We start from the raw sequence: 15,253 nt of genomic DNA on the forward strand, positions 1-15,253 counted from the left end.
AAACGTTTTCTCTAGTGTTTATTTTTTGAGAAAAAAACGTTTTCTCTTTTTTTTTGAGGGGCTCCAGAGAAACTGTTTCCTGAGAAGCTGTAGGCCGAATCACGCGCCTCGTCGGCCAGAGGCCCAATCATGCAGAGGCCCAACTCCAACGGCCCAAGAATAAGTAAGGGAAACAAAAGGCAGTGAAGAATCCCTATTCGGCCGCCGCTCGTCCCGATACTGCTGTCCCTGTCCTCGCTGTGCGCCGCCTCGCCCGCACGCGCTCAGGTGCGCCGCCCCTCGAGTCGCCGGCGCCCGTCTCCGTTCCTTCCACCGCGCTGCCCTTTCTTCCATACCACCTTGAGTCCCTAGCCTAGCCGTCCGCACGCCATCAGAGACGTAGCCGCTGCCGGAAGCATTGACTGGCCGCAGTCTTCGCGCCGTTCCCGATGGCGACCGGCTGAGAGCCGACCTCCCCTAGTCCCCTTCATCGCCGTGGTCACCCACGCAACCACGTGCAGGCACCCGGCGGCATCACCGTTTGCAACCAGTTCGGCAACACTGCCCATCTTGTCCGTCAGCGACGGCGGGGGGCTTGCTCTGCCTATTTTCCTCCGCCGACTTGCGGTTGTCAACGGCTCCGGCGCCGTGCTCTGGTCGTCCGGCTGCTGCCATTGTTCTGAACTTCTGAAGGTTGTTAAGATTTAAGAACCGATCCTGTGGCAACTAGTTATATTAGCTAGTTAGTAGTTGTTGTAATTAGTCCATCTCAATTGATTTCTGTTCTTATTTGTAGAAATGAATAGAAAGACTTTGCACAGTTGTTTTGCTAGTAATTCAAATGTCTTTCTGTTGTTCCCGAACCCAACACAGTATGGTCAAACATGTTGGTTCAAAACTATGGCTATTTTGCTAGAAAGATCCAGTAAACACTACATGTACCTAGTAATCTAGGATTTTTTTAGCTTATTTGAATTATAGGATTATGAGATATTGGATCTTTTGCTAAACAGATCCTTTTTTTTTTGCAAATATTACATGTTCCCAGTAGTATTCTTGGAAAATTCGACCTTACTTGAACTAAAGGATTGAGAGAAAATGGCTTTTTTTCCTCACTGTTAACTTTGAGCCCGCCCTCCCCTGGATTCGCCACTGTGTGTGTGGTTGGTAATGTGGTTTGCTGAATCGCTCATGTAGCTGCGGTTGAACTATCTGACCATTCAAAAAACAGTTGAACTATCTTGCATTTGATAGACCCTCTTATGATTTTAACCCACTTTATTCATTTCATATAAGAGAACTCTCCGATTCAATGAAAGAACCCTGTCTATGTGAGTGTGTGAATGCTGAAACTACTAAAAATTTCATGAATATTTCGATAAAATAAGCAAGCTGTTTGTTTCTCGTTGCACAGCCTAAGGGGTTTTCATGTCCTGAGAAATATTTGTGACCACTGTATTTTCATTAAACGTGATTTCTATCCTGGAACAATGAACAAACATATTGACCTTGGTCTTGACATGTGTATGTGTGTACATATATCTTTTTTGCTTACATCGTAAAAATATAATGAAATAAATTCCTGAGTTCAATATTTGCTAATGACACAAAATAATTTTGTTGTTTTTAATTTTGTAGAGTTAACTTTAGTTAAGCTCAGCGGCTCAATGCCTGATTTCCTGTTCGGTGGTTCACAGGTTCTTGGAGGATCTTAGGTTTCGTGAATATGGCATCTCATGCTGAAATGACAGGAAGCAATATGCTACGTCTTCAAAGCTTTCCTAGTAATATGGTATGCACCCAGTTGAATTATCAACTAAATATGCTTCTCTTTTCGGCATGTAATCATTCTCATGTTCTTCTCTTTTTGTACCAGGGAAAACAAAGGAGTAGTTTTATCTCCACAAGACACCTTCCCTTGAGAAGGCCACGAGTGGTTCGACATTGCCTGGACCTACGTCATCTTTGCCGCTTACCTAATCAAAGGGCTATTGTTCCAAATATCAGAACAATGCCTCCTCTCACTGCCGCAGTATCCAGGGGAGTTAATAGTCCATTGATAGAGGCATCTGTCGATGACATGGAATTAGTTTCAAGGATTATTCACTTTTATCGCAAACCACTTCTTCAAGAGAGTGAGGCCAAGGAGTTACTCAGGAAAGTGCAGGCAAAGGTTTCTTCTAATATTATTGATATAAAGACTGAGCAATGCTTCAATGTTGAGTTGGAGGATTCACTAAGTTCTGCGAAGCTTGCAACACTTAAGTGGCTCCTAGCAGAAACTTATGAACCTGACAACTTACAAACAGGGAGCCTTCTGGAGGAGGAGGTTTCTATGAGTCCTTATTCCTTCCTTGTTGAGGTCGGTCCCCGGATGACATTTTCGACAGCTTTCTCGACTAATGCTGTCTCGATTTGTAAAGCTCTATCTTTAATGGAAGTAACTCGCCTGGAGAGGTCTAGAAGATATCTTTTGTGCCTTCAGCCTGGTAGTGACCCACTTGATGAAAGCCAACTCAACAGCTTTGCTGCTCTGGTTCATGACAGGATGACAGAGTGTGTTTATCCTAGCAAGCTCACATCATTCCGGTCAGATGTAGTTCCAGAACCTGTCAGTGTTATACCAGTCATGGAAAAGGGAAGGGAAGCACTGGAGGAAATAAATCTTCAAATGGGGCTGGCTTTTGATGAACAAGATATCAAGTACTACACTCACCTCTTCAGAGATGACATCAAACGCAATCCAACTACCGTGGAACTTTTTGACATAGCGCAATCCAATAGTGAGCACAGCAGACATTGGTTTTTTAATGGAAAGCTTGAGATAGATGGAGAGACCATGCCAAGTACTTTGTTTCAGTTAGTAAAGAGTCCCTTAAAAGCTAACCCTAATAACTCTATTATTGGATTCAAGGATAACTCGAGCGCAATAAAAGGCACCCTTGTAAATCACCTACGTCCAGCACTACCTGGTTCCGCTTCACCGTTATCCCTTATGACGCGTGAACTGGGCATTCTGTTCACAGCAGAAACCCATAATTTTCCATGTGCCGTGGCACCCTACCCAGGAGCTGAAACAGGTGCAGGTGGTCGTATAAGAGACACGCATGCCACTGGAAAAGGTTCATTTGTTGTTGCCTCAACTGCTGGTTATTGTGTTGGAAACCTTCAAATTGAAGAATCATACGCACCTTGGGAGGATTCATCCTTTTCATACCCATCAAACTTAGCTTCTCCATTGCAGATTCTTATTGATGCTAGCGACGGTGCTTCTGACTATGGGAACAAGTTTGGCGAGCCTTTAATTCAGGGATTTACAAGAAATTTTGGTTCTAGGTTGCCAAATGGGGAGCGCCGTGAATGGCTGAAGCCAATAATGTTCAGTGGAGCAATTGGGCAGATTGACCATGCACACATATCGAAAGGGGATCCAGAAATTGGCATGCTAGTCGTGAAGATTGGTGGTCCAGCATACAGAATTGGTATGGGTGGTGGTGCTGCCTCAAGTATGGTTAGCGGACAGAATGATGCAGAGCTCGATTTTAATGCAGTTCAGCGGGGAGATGCTGAGATGGCACAGAAATTATATCGTGTGGTCAGGGCATGTGCAGAAATGGGGGAGAAGAATCCAATCATCAGCATTCATGATCAGGGAGCTGGAGGAAACTGCAATGTTGTGAAAGAAATAATCTATCCTAAGGGTGCTGAAATTGACATCCGCTCAATTGTTGTTGGTGATCACACATTGTCTGTGTTGGAGATCTGGGGTGCTGAATACCAGGAACAAGATGCATTATTGGTGAAGCCTGAGAGTAGAAACCTGTTGCAGTCACTTTGTGAGAGAGAAAGAGTTTCAATGGCTGTCCTTGGTGAAATTGATGGTAGTGGAAAAATTGTTTTGATTGACGGTGCTGCTGTGGAGCATGCAAAGTTGAGTGGCCTTCCGCCACCACCACCTGTTGTTGATCTTGAGCTTGAAAAGGTTTTAGGAGATATGCCTCAGAAGACCTTTGAATTCAAGCGCGTTTCTCGATCGAGTGAGCCCTTAGACATAGCACCCGAGGTTACACTGATGGATGTTCTTAAGCGAGTATTGAAGCTTCCCTCTGTATGTTCAAAGCGTTTCTTGACCACTAAGGTTGACAGGTGTGTGACAGGTCTTGTTGCACAACAGCAGACGGTTGGCCCTCTCCAACTTCCACTTGCTGATGTTGCTGTAATTGCACAGACTTACACAGATCTGACAGGTGGTGCTTGTGCCATTGGAGAACAACCGATAAAGGGTTTACTTAATCCTGAGGCCATGGCAAGGCTTGCTGTTGGGGAGGCATTGACCAATCTGGTTTGGGCTAAAGTTACATCTCTTGCTGACGTCAAAGCAAGTGGCAATTGGATGTATGCTGCAAAGATTGATGGAGAGGGAGCAGATATGTATGATGCTGCTGTCGCAATGGCTGACTGCATGATTCAACTTGGTATTGGAATTGATGGAGGAAAGGATAGTCTTTCTATGGCAGCTCAATGTGATGGCGAGCTAGTCAAAGCTCCAGGAAATCTTGTTATCAGTGCTTATGTGACATGTCCTGATATAACCTTGACTGTTACTCCAGATCTAAAGCTTGGGAAGGATGGGGTTCTGTTGCATGTTGACCTGGCTAAAGGAAAGCGACGACTTGGTTGTTCTGCTCTCGCACAAGCATTTGATCAAATTGGAAATGACTGCCCAGACATAGAAGATGTCCCTTACTTGAAAAAGGTCTTTGAGGTTGTTCAAGAATTGCTCAGTGAGCGCCTGATTTCTGCCGGTCATGACATTAGTGATGGTGGGCTTATTGTCACTATTCTTGAGATGGCATTTGCTGGTAACTGTGGTGTTAACCTCAACATAGAATCAAAAGATAATGACCTTCTTCAAACACTTTTTGCGGAAGAGCTTGGTCTTGTAATTGAAGTGCATTTGGATGACCTTGATCTAGTGAAGCAAAAACTTGATGCAGCAGGGGTTTCTGCTGATGTGATAGGAGAAGTAACTGCAGCACCAGAAATAGAGCTACTTGTTGATGGTGAGGTGCGTTTGAAAGAAAGAACTTCAGACCTCAGAGATTTGTGGGAGGAAACAAGCTTTCAGCTTGAGGAGCTACAGCGGCTGAAATCTTGTGTCAAGCTTGAGAAAGAAGGCTTAAAAAGCCGAACATCCCCTTTATGGCATTTGTCTTTTACGCCCAAATTCACAGACAAGAAACTACTGTCTGCATCCTCGAAACCGAAGGTTGCCATCATTCGCGAAGAAGGGAGCAACAGTGATAGGGAAATGTCTGCTGCATTCCATGCTGCTGGTTTTGAACCGTGGGACATCACAATGTCGGATCTCTTGAACCAGAAGGCTGATCTAATGGAATTCCGTGGGATCGCATTTGTTGGTGGATTTAGCTATGCAGATGTTCTTGACTCAGCGAAAGGTTGGGCTGCATCTATCAGGTTCAACCAGCCCCTCATACAGCAGTTCCAGGAGTTCTACAATAGGCAAGACACATTCAGCCTTGGGGTCTGCAATGGGTGTCAGCTCATGGCTCTTCTTGGTTGGGTACCAGGACCCGATATTGGAGGCTCGCTTGGTGCAGGTGGAGACATGTCCCAGCCAAGGTTCACTCACAATGAATCTGGCCGTTTTGAATGTCGGTTTATCAGTGTGGCCATTGGGGATTCTCCTTCTATAATGTTCAAAGGTATGGAAGGCTCTACACTGGGCATTTGGAGTGCTCATGGTGAAGGTAGAGCCTTCTTCCCAGATGAAAATGTCTTGTCTGATGTTGTGAAATCTAATCTGGCCCCTCTGAGGTACTGCGATGATGCTAATAACGTCACAGAGGTATATCCTTTCAACCCTAATGGCTCTCCGCTTGGTATTGCGGCCCTTTGCTCCCCTAATGGAAGGCACCTTGCGCTGATGCCACACCCAGAGCGTTCCTTTATGATGTGGCAATACCCATGGTATCCCAAGGAGTGGCAGGTTGAGAAGAGTGGTCCCAGTCCTTGGTTGCGCATGTTCCAGAATGCAAGAGAATGGTGTTCATAGATAAGGTAAATCATACTCCTGAAACATTTTCACCATTTTTTATGGTTCCCTATAGTTAAAAAAAAACTTTTGGTTGCCTATAGTTAGATCTCTGGCTGGTCCTTTAACTAGACAGTCTGCTGCTCTCGTCTACATCTAAGCCACTCATTCTGTAAATGGCATCCGTACTATTTTAAGTTCCTGGTAACTTCTCCTCTTAGTTCGATCTTCATTGTAGTACCGTGTTAGCTTGAACACCGCTTCGCGCTTGAACTTTGTTATTTGATGCAGTGATAATTACTCATATTAAAATTCAAAAAAAAAATTAGTTGTATTAGACATCCAGGATCTCTCATGTTCTAGCTCAGTGCTTCACTGCAATAGAAAGAATAAAAAATTGGTGCTAGGGATTGTATTATGTTCTTCTATTCACGAGGTCTCGTACAATACTGTCACGAAATAAATATTTGGAATTGAGATATAACTATAGGCATGGCAAATCAAATGTTTTTTACGGCAAATTATGTTGTCGCGGGGATGGCAATTTCCTTTAGCAACCATGGCAATTCCTGGCAAAAAACTGAAATTGCCATCCTCATGACAACATAATTTGCCATCTCTGGCGTTCGATTTGCCATGCTAAAAAAATCTGACGTTCGAAATCCTAAATATTTACTTACCTTTCCTATCCTCGAACTTACAGGGACCAAAATTGGTGGCCCGTATGTCTGCTTAGAGCTTGGGCATTCTGCTGTAGAACTCAATACTATGCCTGTGAAATTATCACGGTGGGTGAGGGTGACAGACATCAGTTCTCAGTTCTTGAGTTGAGCTGGAATATCTGTGCTATTTATTCTCAATTGGACAGTGCCTGTACAGGCGCTGCCTGCGAGCATAATTATGTTTCACTAGCTGAATTGAGCTATATGCTTCTTCTGCAACCATTCACCTTTATCCAATAATAATACCAATATACCATGCTCTAGCTGTCCGGCAACATAAAATGCATCTGTCAGCTTTTCTTTCTGCCGAGCATATCCATTTTGTAGTGTTCCCGTTACATATTTGGGATTATGTTTTCAGTTTGGGGTATCCATAGGAGGACAATACTTACACATTGTTGACAAAAGCTCATTGCTCGCGAGCTTAACTAGCGCTGGGTAGTTTGACTTGTTAACCTCGTATCTTACTTTTTTTTACGGGATTAAAACTTGTATGGATTTGCTATTTCTTAGGTGCCTGAGATTTTTCCTCGCGCTGGACACTTTTCTTTTTCTTCCTTCTTCCTTCTTCCTCCCCTGTTGGTTGGACCTCGCCGGAGAGAAACTAGCCCCACCATCTATCCTAGGGCAAAACCACGGCCTCGTTATCTATTTTAAGGGTGGGGGTGCAAGGGATCGCCTGAGTTGTTTTTAGGTGCGACGGAGCTTAAAGGGATGGTTGGGGCGGTGGCCAGCGCGCGGTGGGGGAGGTAGAGGGAGGGTGAGGCGGTGCTAGCCGCCGGCCGCGGGGGGACTGGCGGCTGCGCGAGGAAGTACGACTGGGTAACACTATCTGTTTTTGACCGTTGGATGAAGATCTAAGGGCTCTTGATGAAAGTGACTGATGCAGTTTTATTTTGAGTTAGCTGATATGTAGGCGATTCTATACTTGTATTAACTCAATCACGAGGTTCTTACAATGTCCGACACTACTTCAAGAACTCTCGGAGGACCCGAGCCAATCCACGTAACCGTTCTACTACTCTAGCAAAGTTAGCCAGGCAATCGCTGTTCTTATTTTGACTATGGATTACATGGGTGTACTAGTTTCTCTAAGACTTCTCAAGTATTTTGACTATGTGTATTGTCTCAGTTTTTTTTGACATCAAAGTGGACGCGAATTTTTGGAACATGATGCCATGAGAGGATGTTATCCTGACCGACCATTGATGCTAGCGATTCTCACTTAATATAGTGATTAACTAGATACTGTGGCAATACACAGGGATAAGCTAGCAAATACTACCTCCGTTTTATAGGTCCCTTTGTAGTTTGTGTCAAATTTTGATTAAAGATTTAACTAACAAAATGTTAATGCATGTCAAGAAAAATTATCTCATTGGATTCGTATTTGAAGATAGTTTTCTAAAATACAATATATGGTGACATGCGTGAATATTTTGTTAGTTTAATCTATGGTCAAAATTTGACACGAAATACATTGAGGATCAATAAACCCGGACGGAGGTAGTACACAACATTAATACGTGGGTGTTTATGATCAGGGTGCACGGCCGCAGGTTACCATTCAATGCAATTAATGTTGGTCACCTGGGTCGTAGTAAATGAGGCCTGCTCCTAGTTAAATATAAATTACTCACCCAGCCCGCTGCTATGGACCTTCTCGTCAACCACATGGGATCAAGTTCGTCGGACGGTGAAAGTTGTTTGCTCCAGTTCTTCTTCATATGCATGTTCACCCACAACCTTGTATTGCAATAGCAGGTTTGCCAAAGCAACCTTTTTTGACCAGATGAAAATTGCATCCCTTCTGTTCTATTGCTAGCCGGAGTTGATATTTTTCTCCTTCGGATGCGTTTGGAAGATGAGTATTCCATAGTGAAGCGTTCCAACATTTTGTCGACAAATCTGTTCAGAAAAAAATATGAAGAAAATAATAAAGGAAACTGTGGCATGTTCTGGAAATCCCAAACATGAACAGGGATACCTACACATCATTATCTTCTGCATGCAAAGTGCATAATAGAATGTTATTTTGTGAAGCAAAAACTAAAATTACTGACAAATTGTAGCATGCACCTGTCGTCACCCAAGACCTCACTATACAACCATTGTCAACCTACCACTTGGAGAGCCAAGAACGAGAAGGTCGACATGGCATTAAGCTTCCCCGACGGGGATTAGTGGTATGGGTCAGTGGAGTATGGAGTAGTGCGTTCAGCTGATGTTCTTTTTATAGGCTAGTAGATCTTTTAGTGCGTCTAGAGTATGGATTGGTGGAGTTTCTTTTTTTACTTCTTTTCTGGCTGGGTTTGGATCCTCGAACAGAACAACAGCTCTCAATCTTCAGTAGTTTCCAGTCTTACTGGTTTACTCTCACGCAGACCAGCTCGAGATTGGGATATTTTCTATAGAAACACTACACCATGGCCGTGCCCCGTGCTAGAGGAGTAGAGGTGCTGGAGGAGCCAATGAACTGTCGTGACACATTGAGGGGGGGGAGAGAGATATGAGATGAACATGAGAGGGACAGTAAATAAGAGATGTGCTGTAGCATGATGAAGGCGGGAGGAGAAAAACTATCCGTCGGTGAAGTTGTCGTTGCGGAATGGTGGTCATCAATATATGAGGCTTTAATGCCATGCAACGCCTAGCTACCGTTTCAACTAGAAGGGAACGCGCGTCTTTGTCGCGCCGTTCTTTCCAGGGTTGTGAGCTTTTTAGCTGTCCAGCATCACCCTATGGCAGATAATCATTTCTATTATATGTTAATGCTTTCCTCTTAAACTACTTAAAAAAACAAAGAAATTGGATTCTTTTAGCCGTATTATCCTTTGGACATCTATATGAAATGATCTAAGTTTAAGTATATTTAGTTTTGAAGAAAACAAAAGGCAATTAATGTGAAAATTAGATATGTCCTATCACCTGGCAATATATAGTTCATCTAGGCTTGGTTGGTAATCCAAATGCACATGCAAGAGCACATCCAGAAAAATTAAAGATCGACATTTTTTCAAAAAAGAACCCACTAAAAGGGGTACTATGTCTTGAAAGATAGTAGGATGGTACGCTAGACGACTCACAAGCCTATTCGTTTTGTCAGAAAAAACGCACGTTGTCACCCTAAACTGCCTTATTTTCAGTATATAAGCATTCTGGATCAATCAAACAAGTGGTAGAATGTTGGAGTTGCCTTACCCCACACACCGTGTATCAAATATCATCTGCAACCACTCTCTACTGATAGCTTTGGATAATCTTTTCATCTAAGTTTTCATCACAGAACTGCTTCTAACACCATATTATTTAGACATTAATTTCATGTTGAACACAACAGTTTGGCAGCTTTTGACAATGTGCTACAGTTTGACTACACAAGAGTGCAGGGAGAGAGAGAGAGAGCATGTGGATAATGTACTGCATCTCCAATAGAGCAGAATCAATTGCCTACTTTTGAAGACTGTACACAAAACCTGACATATATGTTCAGTTATAATTATCTATACACATGGTTTCATAACCGTGACTAAATTGATACCAAGAAATGTATTCCCTCAAGCACCACTTAAGGCTACAACAACACCCATCATTACCTGAAACAAAATTCCCTACCAAGCATCAAGAGGTAATGGAAGCACTAAACTGTACACACTTGAATCATCGTCATTGCTGGAGGCATGAGCTGATGTTTCAAGGATCAAAAGAACTTGAAGAAAATATTGGCTATTATTACCCTCACACTGGCTAGAGTATGCATCCTGATCCCTTCATGACTGAAAAGACATTGTTTGGCATTATTCTGATAAATGAAGCAAAAAAAGTAATATTCAGTTTCAGTCACAAGAAGTTTAATAAACCTCTTCGTAAATAAAATATCAGAAAATTTACCTCCATGTTATAGCTCATCTGAATAAAGAAGAGTGAGGAAATGACTAAGAGGCGACCCCAACAGTAACAAACAAAATATGGCACCCAAAATGCAGGAACAAGCAAACAATTATGTAAGAAACAATTTGTATCTAAGATATAGCCAGGATGTGTAGTTTTACAGAGGGTGTCGACAGACAATGTATAATTATATATCAAATCGGAGCACCTGAAGATAACAAACAAATCTAATCTAGGAAGACACATGTGAGGTGAAAAATTGCAAGCAAGATAAAGCTAAATTGTTTGATGAGGACACACTTGCAAGACCTAGAAGAAGGAAAGCAACCCAATCAACCGAAAATGCAATTCTGAGCTCGGTCTCAGATGCACCTGATATCATCACCGCCCAGATGCATGTGGATCCGCGCCATTAGTGGTATTCCAAGCAGTATCTGCACCGTAGCAGCAACAAAAATAAGTGGCCCATCGTGTCATTAAGAGGGGTAGGCGTCGTTACTATTATGCCGGAACAGCACGTTCCGCAAGGTCCGGGACTAGCCCTGTGCCTTCCTGATCCATGCTGGTTGAACGGACGCCCAAACGGCCACTCCGCAAACGGCCTGGCCATTTTCCCCTACCCGGGCGCCGGCACTTTCGCACGCTAATCATGTGCGCATCTTCATCCTCGTTTATTTGGATAATAAAGAGTTTTTACTAGAATTGTTTGCTCGTTTGGATAGATGGAATATACAGAGCGCAATATCTATAAACTAGGAAAATGGTCTAACAAATGAATCCTTGCTTGCCTAATCTAACTACTAATCAATGGATAAAAAGAACTTGGCCTCAGGAAAGGATGCAAGGAAGCCTCGTGCCGGCAGCGAAGGAGTCGATGTATGTGATGCCCTGCTCATTGCACCGATGTCTGTGGCAGGTAGCAAACCTCAAAAAACAGTTCATACATCAATCCGTCGTCTCTGGTAGACAGGAGACAGATTCCGACAAGGTGATAATATCAACATGTAGTGCTCATGTAGTCATGTTCATGACCATCATCGGAGACCTTTACCTATACCAATTTGTGCATGCAAGAAACAATACAAATGTAGAACCAGTCCAGCCATGTATCGGCATGGTTCTGTCTGCCGTGGTCATGCTCAGTGCCGGGCGCTGCACATCGCCGCTAGCGTCCTGGCTAGAACGGCCTGTGTCGTGCAGCTGCATCCTGTCGCTGCAGTTGGCGTTCTAGCTAGTGCCGTGAGCTGCGTTGTTGGGCGTCTCAAAGGCGTTCAATCAGGTGAGCCAGATGGAGTTCTGCTACAAATTGTTCCCATAGAACATGCCCACCGTTGCCGGCTCGCTACTGTTCTGCGGCCTGGCTCTATCAAACTACCTCAGCCCGGGCTCACTGCTCCTGTGTGTGTTGTGCACTACACGGCTGGCGGCATCGAGGAGGAGGGGTGGCTCGCCGAGGACCTGAACAAGATTTCACCCAAAACACAGTTTTGTAAAAGACCCTACTCAAATTCTCCTAATCGGGCCGGCTCCGCTCGACCCCCGCGTCGCTCCGCTTGGGCGACTCGGGGGGAAACTTCGCTCGTCGCCGGCGGCCACCTCTCGTGCGCCCCTCTCCGCCGCTACCGCTGGCCTCACCGCGGTGGCGGCAGCCCCCTGCCTCCGAAGGTGGCTCGGGGAGATCCCGCGGCGGACGCGTGGTGCCGGGTGGTCGGGGTCGTCCCGGTGGCGACTTCTCCCGTGCTCGAAGGCGAGGGGCGCGGTGCGCGCTGGGGCAGGGTGGCGGTGTGGTGCCGCGAGGCTTGCTCGCCGGCGCCAGGGCGTGGCGCGCGCGGGCGTTCCCTCTCTGCGGCGGATCTGGCTGGCGCGCTGGATCCTGGCCTGCGGCCGGCTGTGGGCGTCAGGGCCGCGTTCCCTGGCGTCGCGCGTGGTGGTCGCGCCGTCTGCGGCTGCTCGGGTGGTGTGGCGGCGGGGCCAGGCCGGTGGTCCAGCCACTTCTCTCTTTCCTGCCATATCCAAGTCAGGGGCGGCTAGGTGTGTCCTCTGCTCCCATCCTCCCGCGGATCTCGCACTCCCTGACGCGCCTTGCTCGGTTCCACCCCTGTTGGCTGCTTCGGCGGTCTGGTTTTAGTCCGGCAGGCGCTCGGCCGCCGTAGCAGGAGGTTTTCCCCTCCTTGCTGTGGTGGCTCCGGTCTCAGCAGCGACGTGGCTCAGCAAAAGGGTGACGAGGGTGATGATACGGGCGAAAGCCCTATGTCGGCTTCGGTCGGCATCGGCGGTAGCGGCGCTCTGCAGCGTCGGATCCCTCCCTGGAGGTACCGTTGTGTGATGCATTGGTTCCTTCGCCTACTCTGTTCGTTCTCCGGGTGAAAGCCTTAGATCCAGCTCCTGGATCGGACGGCAGCGGCGTCCACCACGTCGTTACCACCTTGGTGGTGCCTGTCTTCGGAGACGTTGCTCCATGTTGCTTACCTGAGGTTTGGGTGGTGTTTGGCTGGCTTGCGGTCTGTGGTGGTGCTGCATCTGGTGGTGTGGTTGTGCGGCCGACTGGGGTCGATGGTGGTGTGTGTTGTGGTGGTGGTGGCGCGGCCGGCCTACGCTGGTGTGCACGGTGAAGTGATCCAGGTGTAGACTCGGCTACTTGATGCCCTTCGGCTTCGCCGACGGTGCCGTTGTTGTGATGTAGACTCGGCTGCGTGTGACTCTTCGTCCGGGTGTGGACTCGGTCGCTCGTTGCCCTTCGGCTGCACCAATAGCCTTGAGGATTCATGGATGGTCTCGGTTGATTGGAGCTCTTCGTCTACGGTGGTGGTGTTCTCGTGCGGCTCAGGTTGGTGATGATTGCTCAAGACTATCTCATGGTTACCGTTGTGTTGCGGCGAGCTTCGTGCTCTTGGTGTTGTCTCGACTCATCTTTGCTCAAGGATGGCGCAAGATGCCTCTCAAACTTGCTAATCGTTCCGTTCTTCTATGGCGGAGCCCCAGTCAAGGTTCGTGTCTGGGATGACACTCGTTGATTATGGTTGCTCCTGAGTTGTGCCATGGGGGCCGGTATGCCCGCCGATGCGTTCAGCTGTTTGCAAAGTCCTGGTATTGTGATCTCTCGACGACACCCCACATCTACTTGTGTCTCTCGTGGTGATGTCTTATGTCTGCCAGCTAGGTCATGCCTTGTTCGGTTTTTCGGCCCGGTTTCCCTTATAAACGGGGTCAATTTGTTAAGGTTTTCGATCCGGTTTTCCTTACAAACTGGATCACTACTCAGGCTTTTTGGCCACTTTGAGCAATATATTCAGGCGGGGAAACTCCCCCCCCCCCCCCCCCCCCGGTGATTCTCAAAAAAAAAATTCTCCTAATCCAAACAACCACAAATGTCCCGCGGATGCCCTTTCTTGAGTTCCAGAACGTGTATGTTGGTAGGCTCACTTCCGCTCAGACCGCCCGTGTTCAGCAAGCCAACCAAGCCGCTCAGCTGGTTCTTGACTTCCTGTTGCGAATCAGATCAGTTGCCACATGCACAAAGACACACATTTGCTAGCGGGTTGTAATTAAATAACAACAACTGCTGGATCAGCAGGGATACAGGCAAAAATAATACCCTACACAATGACAGTATCTGGAGCAATTTGTAAAGGGGGAATGAGTCACACTGATCAACGACCACAATCATCGTGATCCGCCGACAACTTTTCCGGGGGGCGGACCCCACAAGTGACGGCTCAGGTTAAGACGAACGACCTGGTCTAAACATCCCAGCCGTTCTGTACCGCGGCTCAGAAACGCTCCGTGACGGACTCACCCCGCCCCGTACGTCAAAGGCCCACCCATACACACTGTAGCGCACCGTATATCCTGCGTATCTTTCTTATTCGGTGAACCAACTCTGACGCGTCAGCTACCTTTTCCAGCATCCCCATGCACCCATCAACGCCAGGGATTCCGGGTGCATCTGGGCCCGAGCACCAAATCGCCCCTCTCCCCAATCAACCTATTTCTATCGATAAATGTTCTGAACCAGGTCCAAAGTTACTTTACATGATAAAATAAACCTCAGATCTGAAAAGCTTAAACCTAGAGCAAATCAATTCTATAGAACAAACCCAATTGGTAGTCTGTGGTAAAAATTGGCACATAACTGGTCGACAACAATCTCCTCCTGTCCTCCATATCGACATTAAGTCAGTTATGCAATTCTAATTCCTAAATGTACTCATATTATGGGAAATCATCAAAGAACCATCATTCCATCACTAAAGGGCCAGAGAAGTCGGCACTCATATCTCACGTCGCTAATGAGCCAAAATTGGTGCGCGCCATGAACCTGATGGCACTCAATCGGACGGCACCTGCGCGCGAACACCCCAAACAAACAAGGAAGGGACCAAGGAGGGAACAAATGGAACACATCAGTCCGACTGGAGACGACCGCCACAGCCGGAATAGGAAGAAGCCCAACGCGGATGTTTGAACAATGGCAGCGCCCCACGCCCTCCACCCATAGCAAGAAGACGCAGCCGTACACATCCAGCTGCCGAAACCTCCGCCGCCGACTCCATCCCCGTCCTCCACTTGCAGGAAGAAGCCAGCCGTCGTAGCTCATCGTATAATT

At 46.5% G+C, this 15,253-nt stretch overlaps 2 protein-coding genes across 2 annotated transcripts; both read left to right on the forward strand.

Moving 5' to 3' along the window:
* Nucleotides 1-208: 208 nt before the first annotated feature.
* On the forward strand, nucleotides 209-7,012 carry LOC123121111 (probable phosphoribosylformylglycinamidine synthase, chloroplastic/mitochondrial). Its single transcript, XM_044541045.1, has 4 exons — nucleotides 209-672; nucleotides 1,677-1,771; nucleotides 1,856-6,060; nucleotides 6,738-7,012. Exons 2-3 carry the CDS (start codon nucleotides 1,706-1,708, stop codon nucleotides 6,053-6,055), a joined length of 4,266 nt encoding a protein of 1,421 aa, XP_044396980.1. The 5' UTR covers nucleotides 209-672; nucleotides 1,677-1,705; the 3' UTR covers nucleotides 6,056-6,060; nucleotides 6,738-7,012.
* Nucleotides 7,013-11,751: 4,739 nt separating this feature from the next.
* On the forward strand, nucleotides 11,752-13,933 carry LOC123078339 (uncharacterized). The gene has a single exon (XM_044500813.1). It carries the CDS (start codon nucleotides 11,752-11,754, stop codon nucleotides 12,676-12,678), a length of 927 nt encoding a protein of 308 aa, XP_044356748.1. The 3' UTR covers nucleotides 12,679-13,933.
* The last annotated feature ends 1,320 nt before the right edge of the window (nucleotides 13,934-15,253 follow it).

Source organism: Triticum aestivum, chromosome 1B (assembly GCF_018294505.1).
Source record: "Triticum aestivum cultivar Chinese Spring chromosome 1B, IWGSC CS RefSeq v2.1, whole genome shotgun sequence".
Taxonomy (NCBI): Eukaryota; Viridiplantae; Streptophyta; class Magnoliopsida; order Poales; family Poaceae; genus Triticum; species Triticum aestivum.

Bases quoted from the DNA above. Each gene is read 5' to 3' on its own strand.
- LOC123078339 (XM_044500813.1), top strand. From the start codon at position 11,752: ATGTATCGGCATGGTTCTGTCTGCCGTGGTCATGCTCAGTGCCGGGCG.
- LOC123121111 (XM_044541045.1), top strand. From the start codon at position 1,706: ATGGCATCTCATGCTGAAATGACAGGAAGCAATATGCTACGTCTTCAA. The intron at 1,772-1,855 runs GTATGCACCCAG...TTTTTGTACCAG, and splicing joins AAAGCTTTCCTAGTAATATG to GGAAAACAAAGGAGTAGTTT.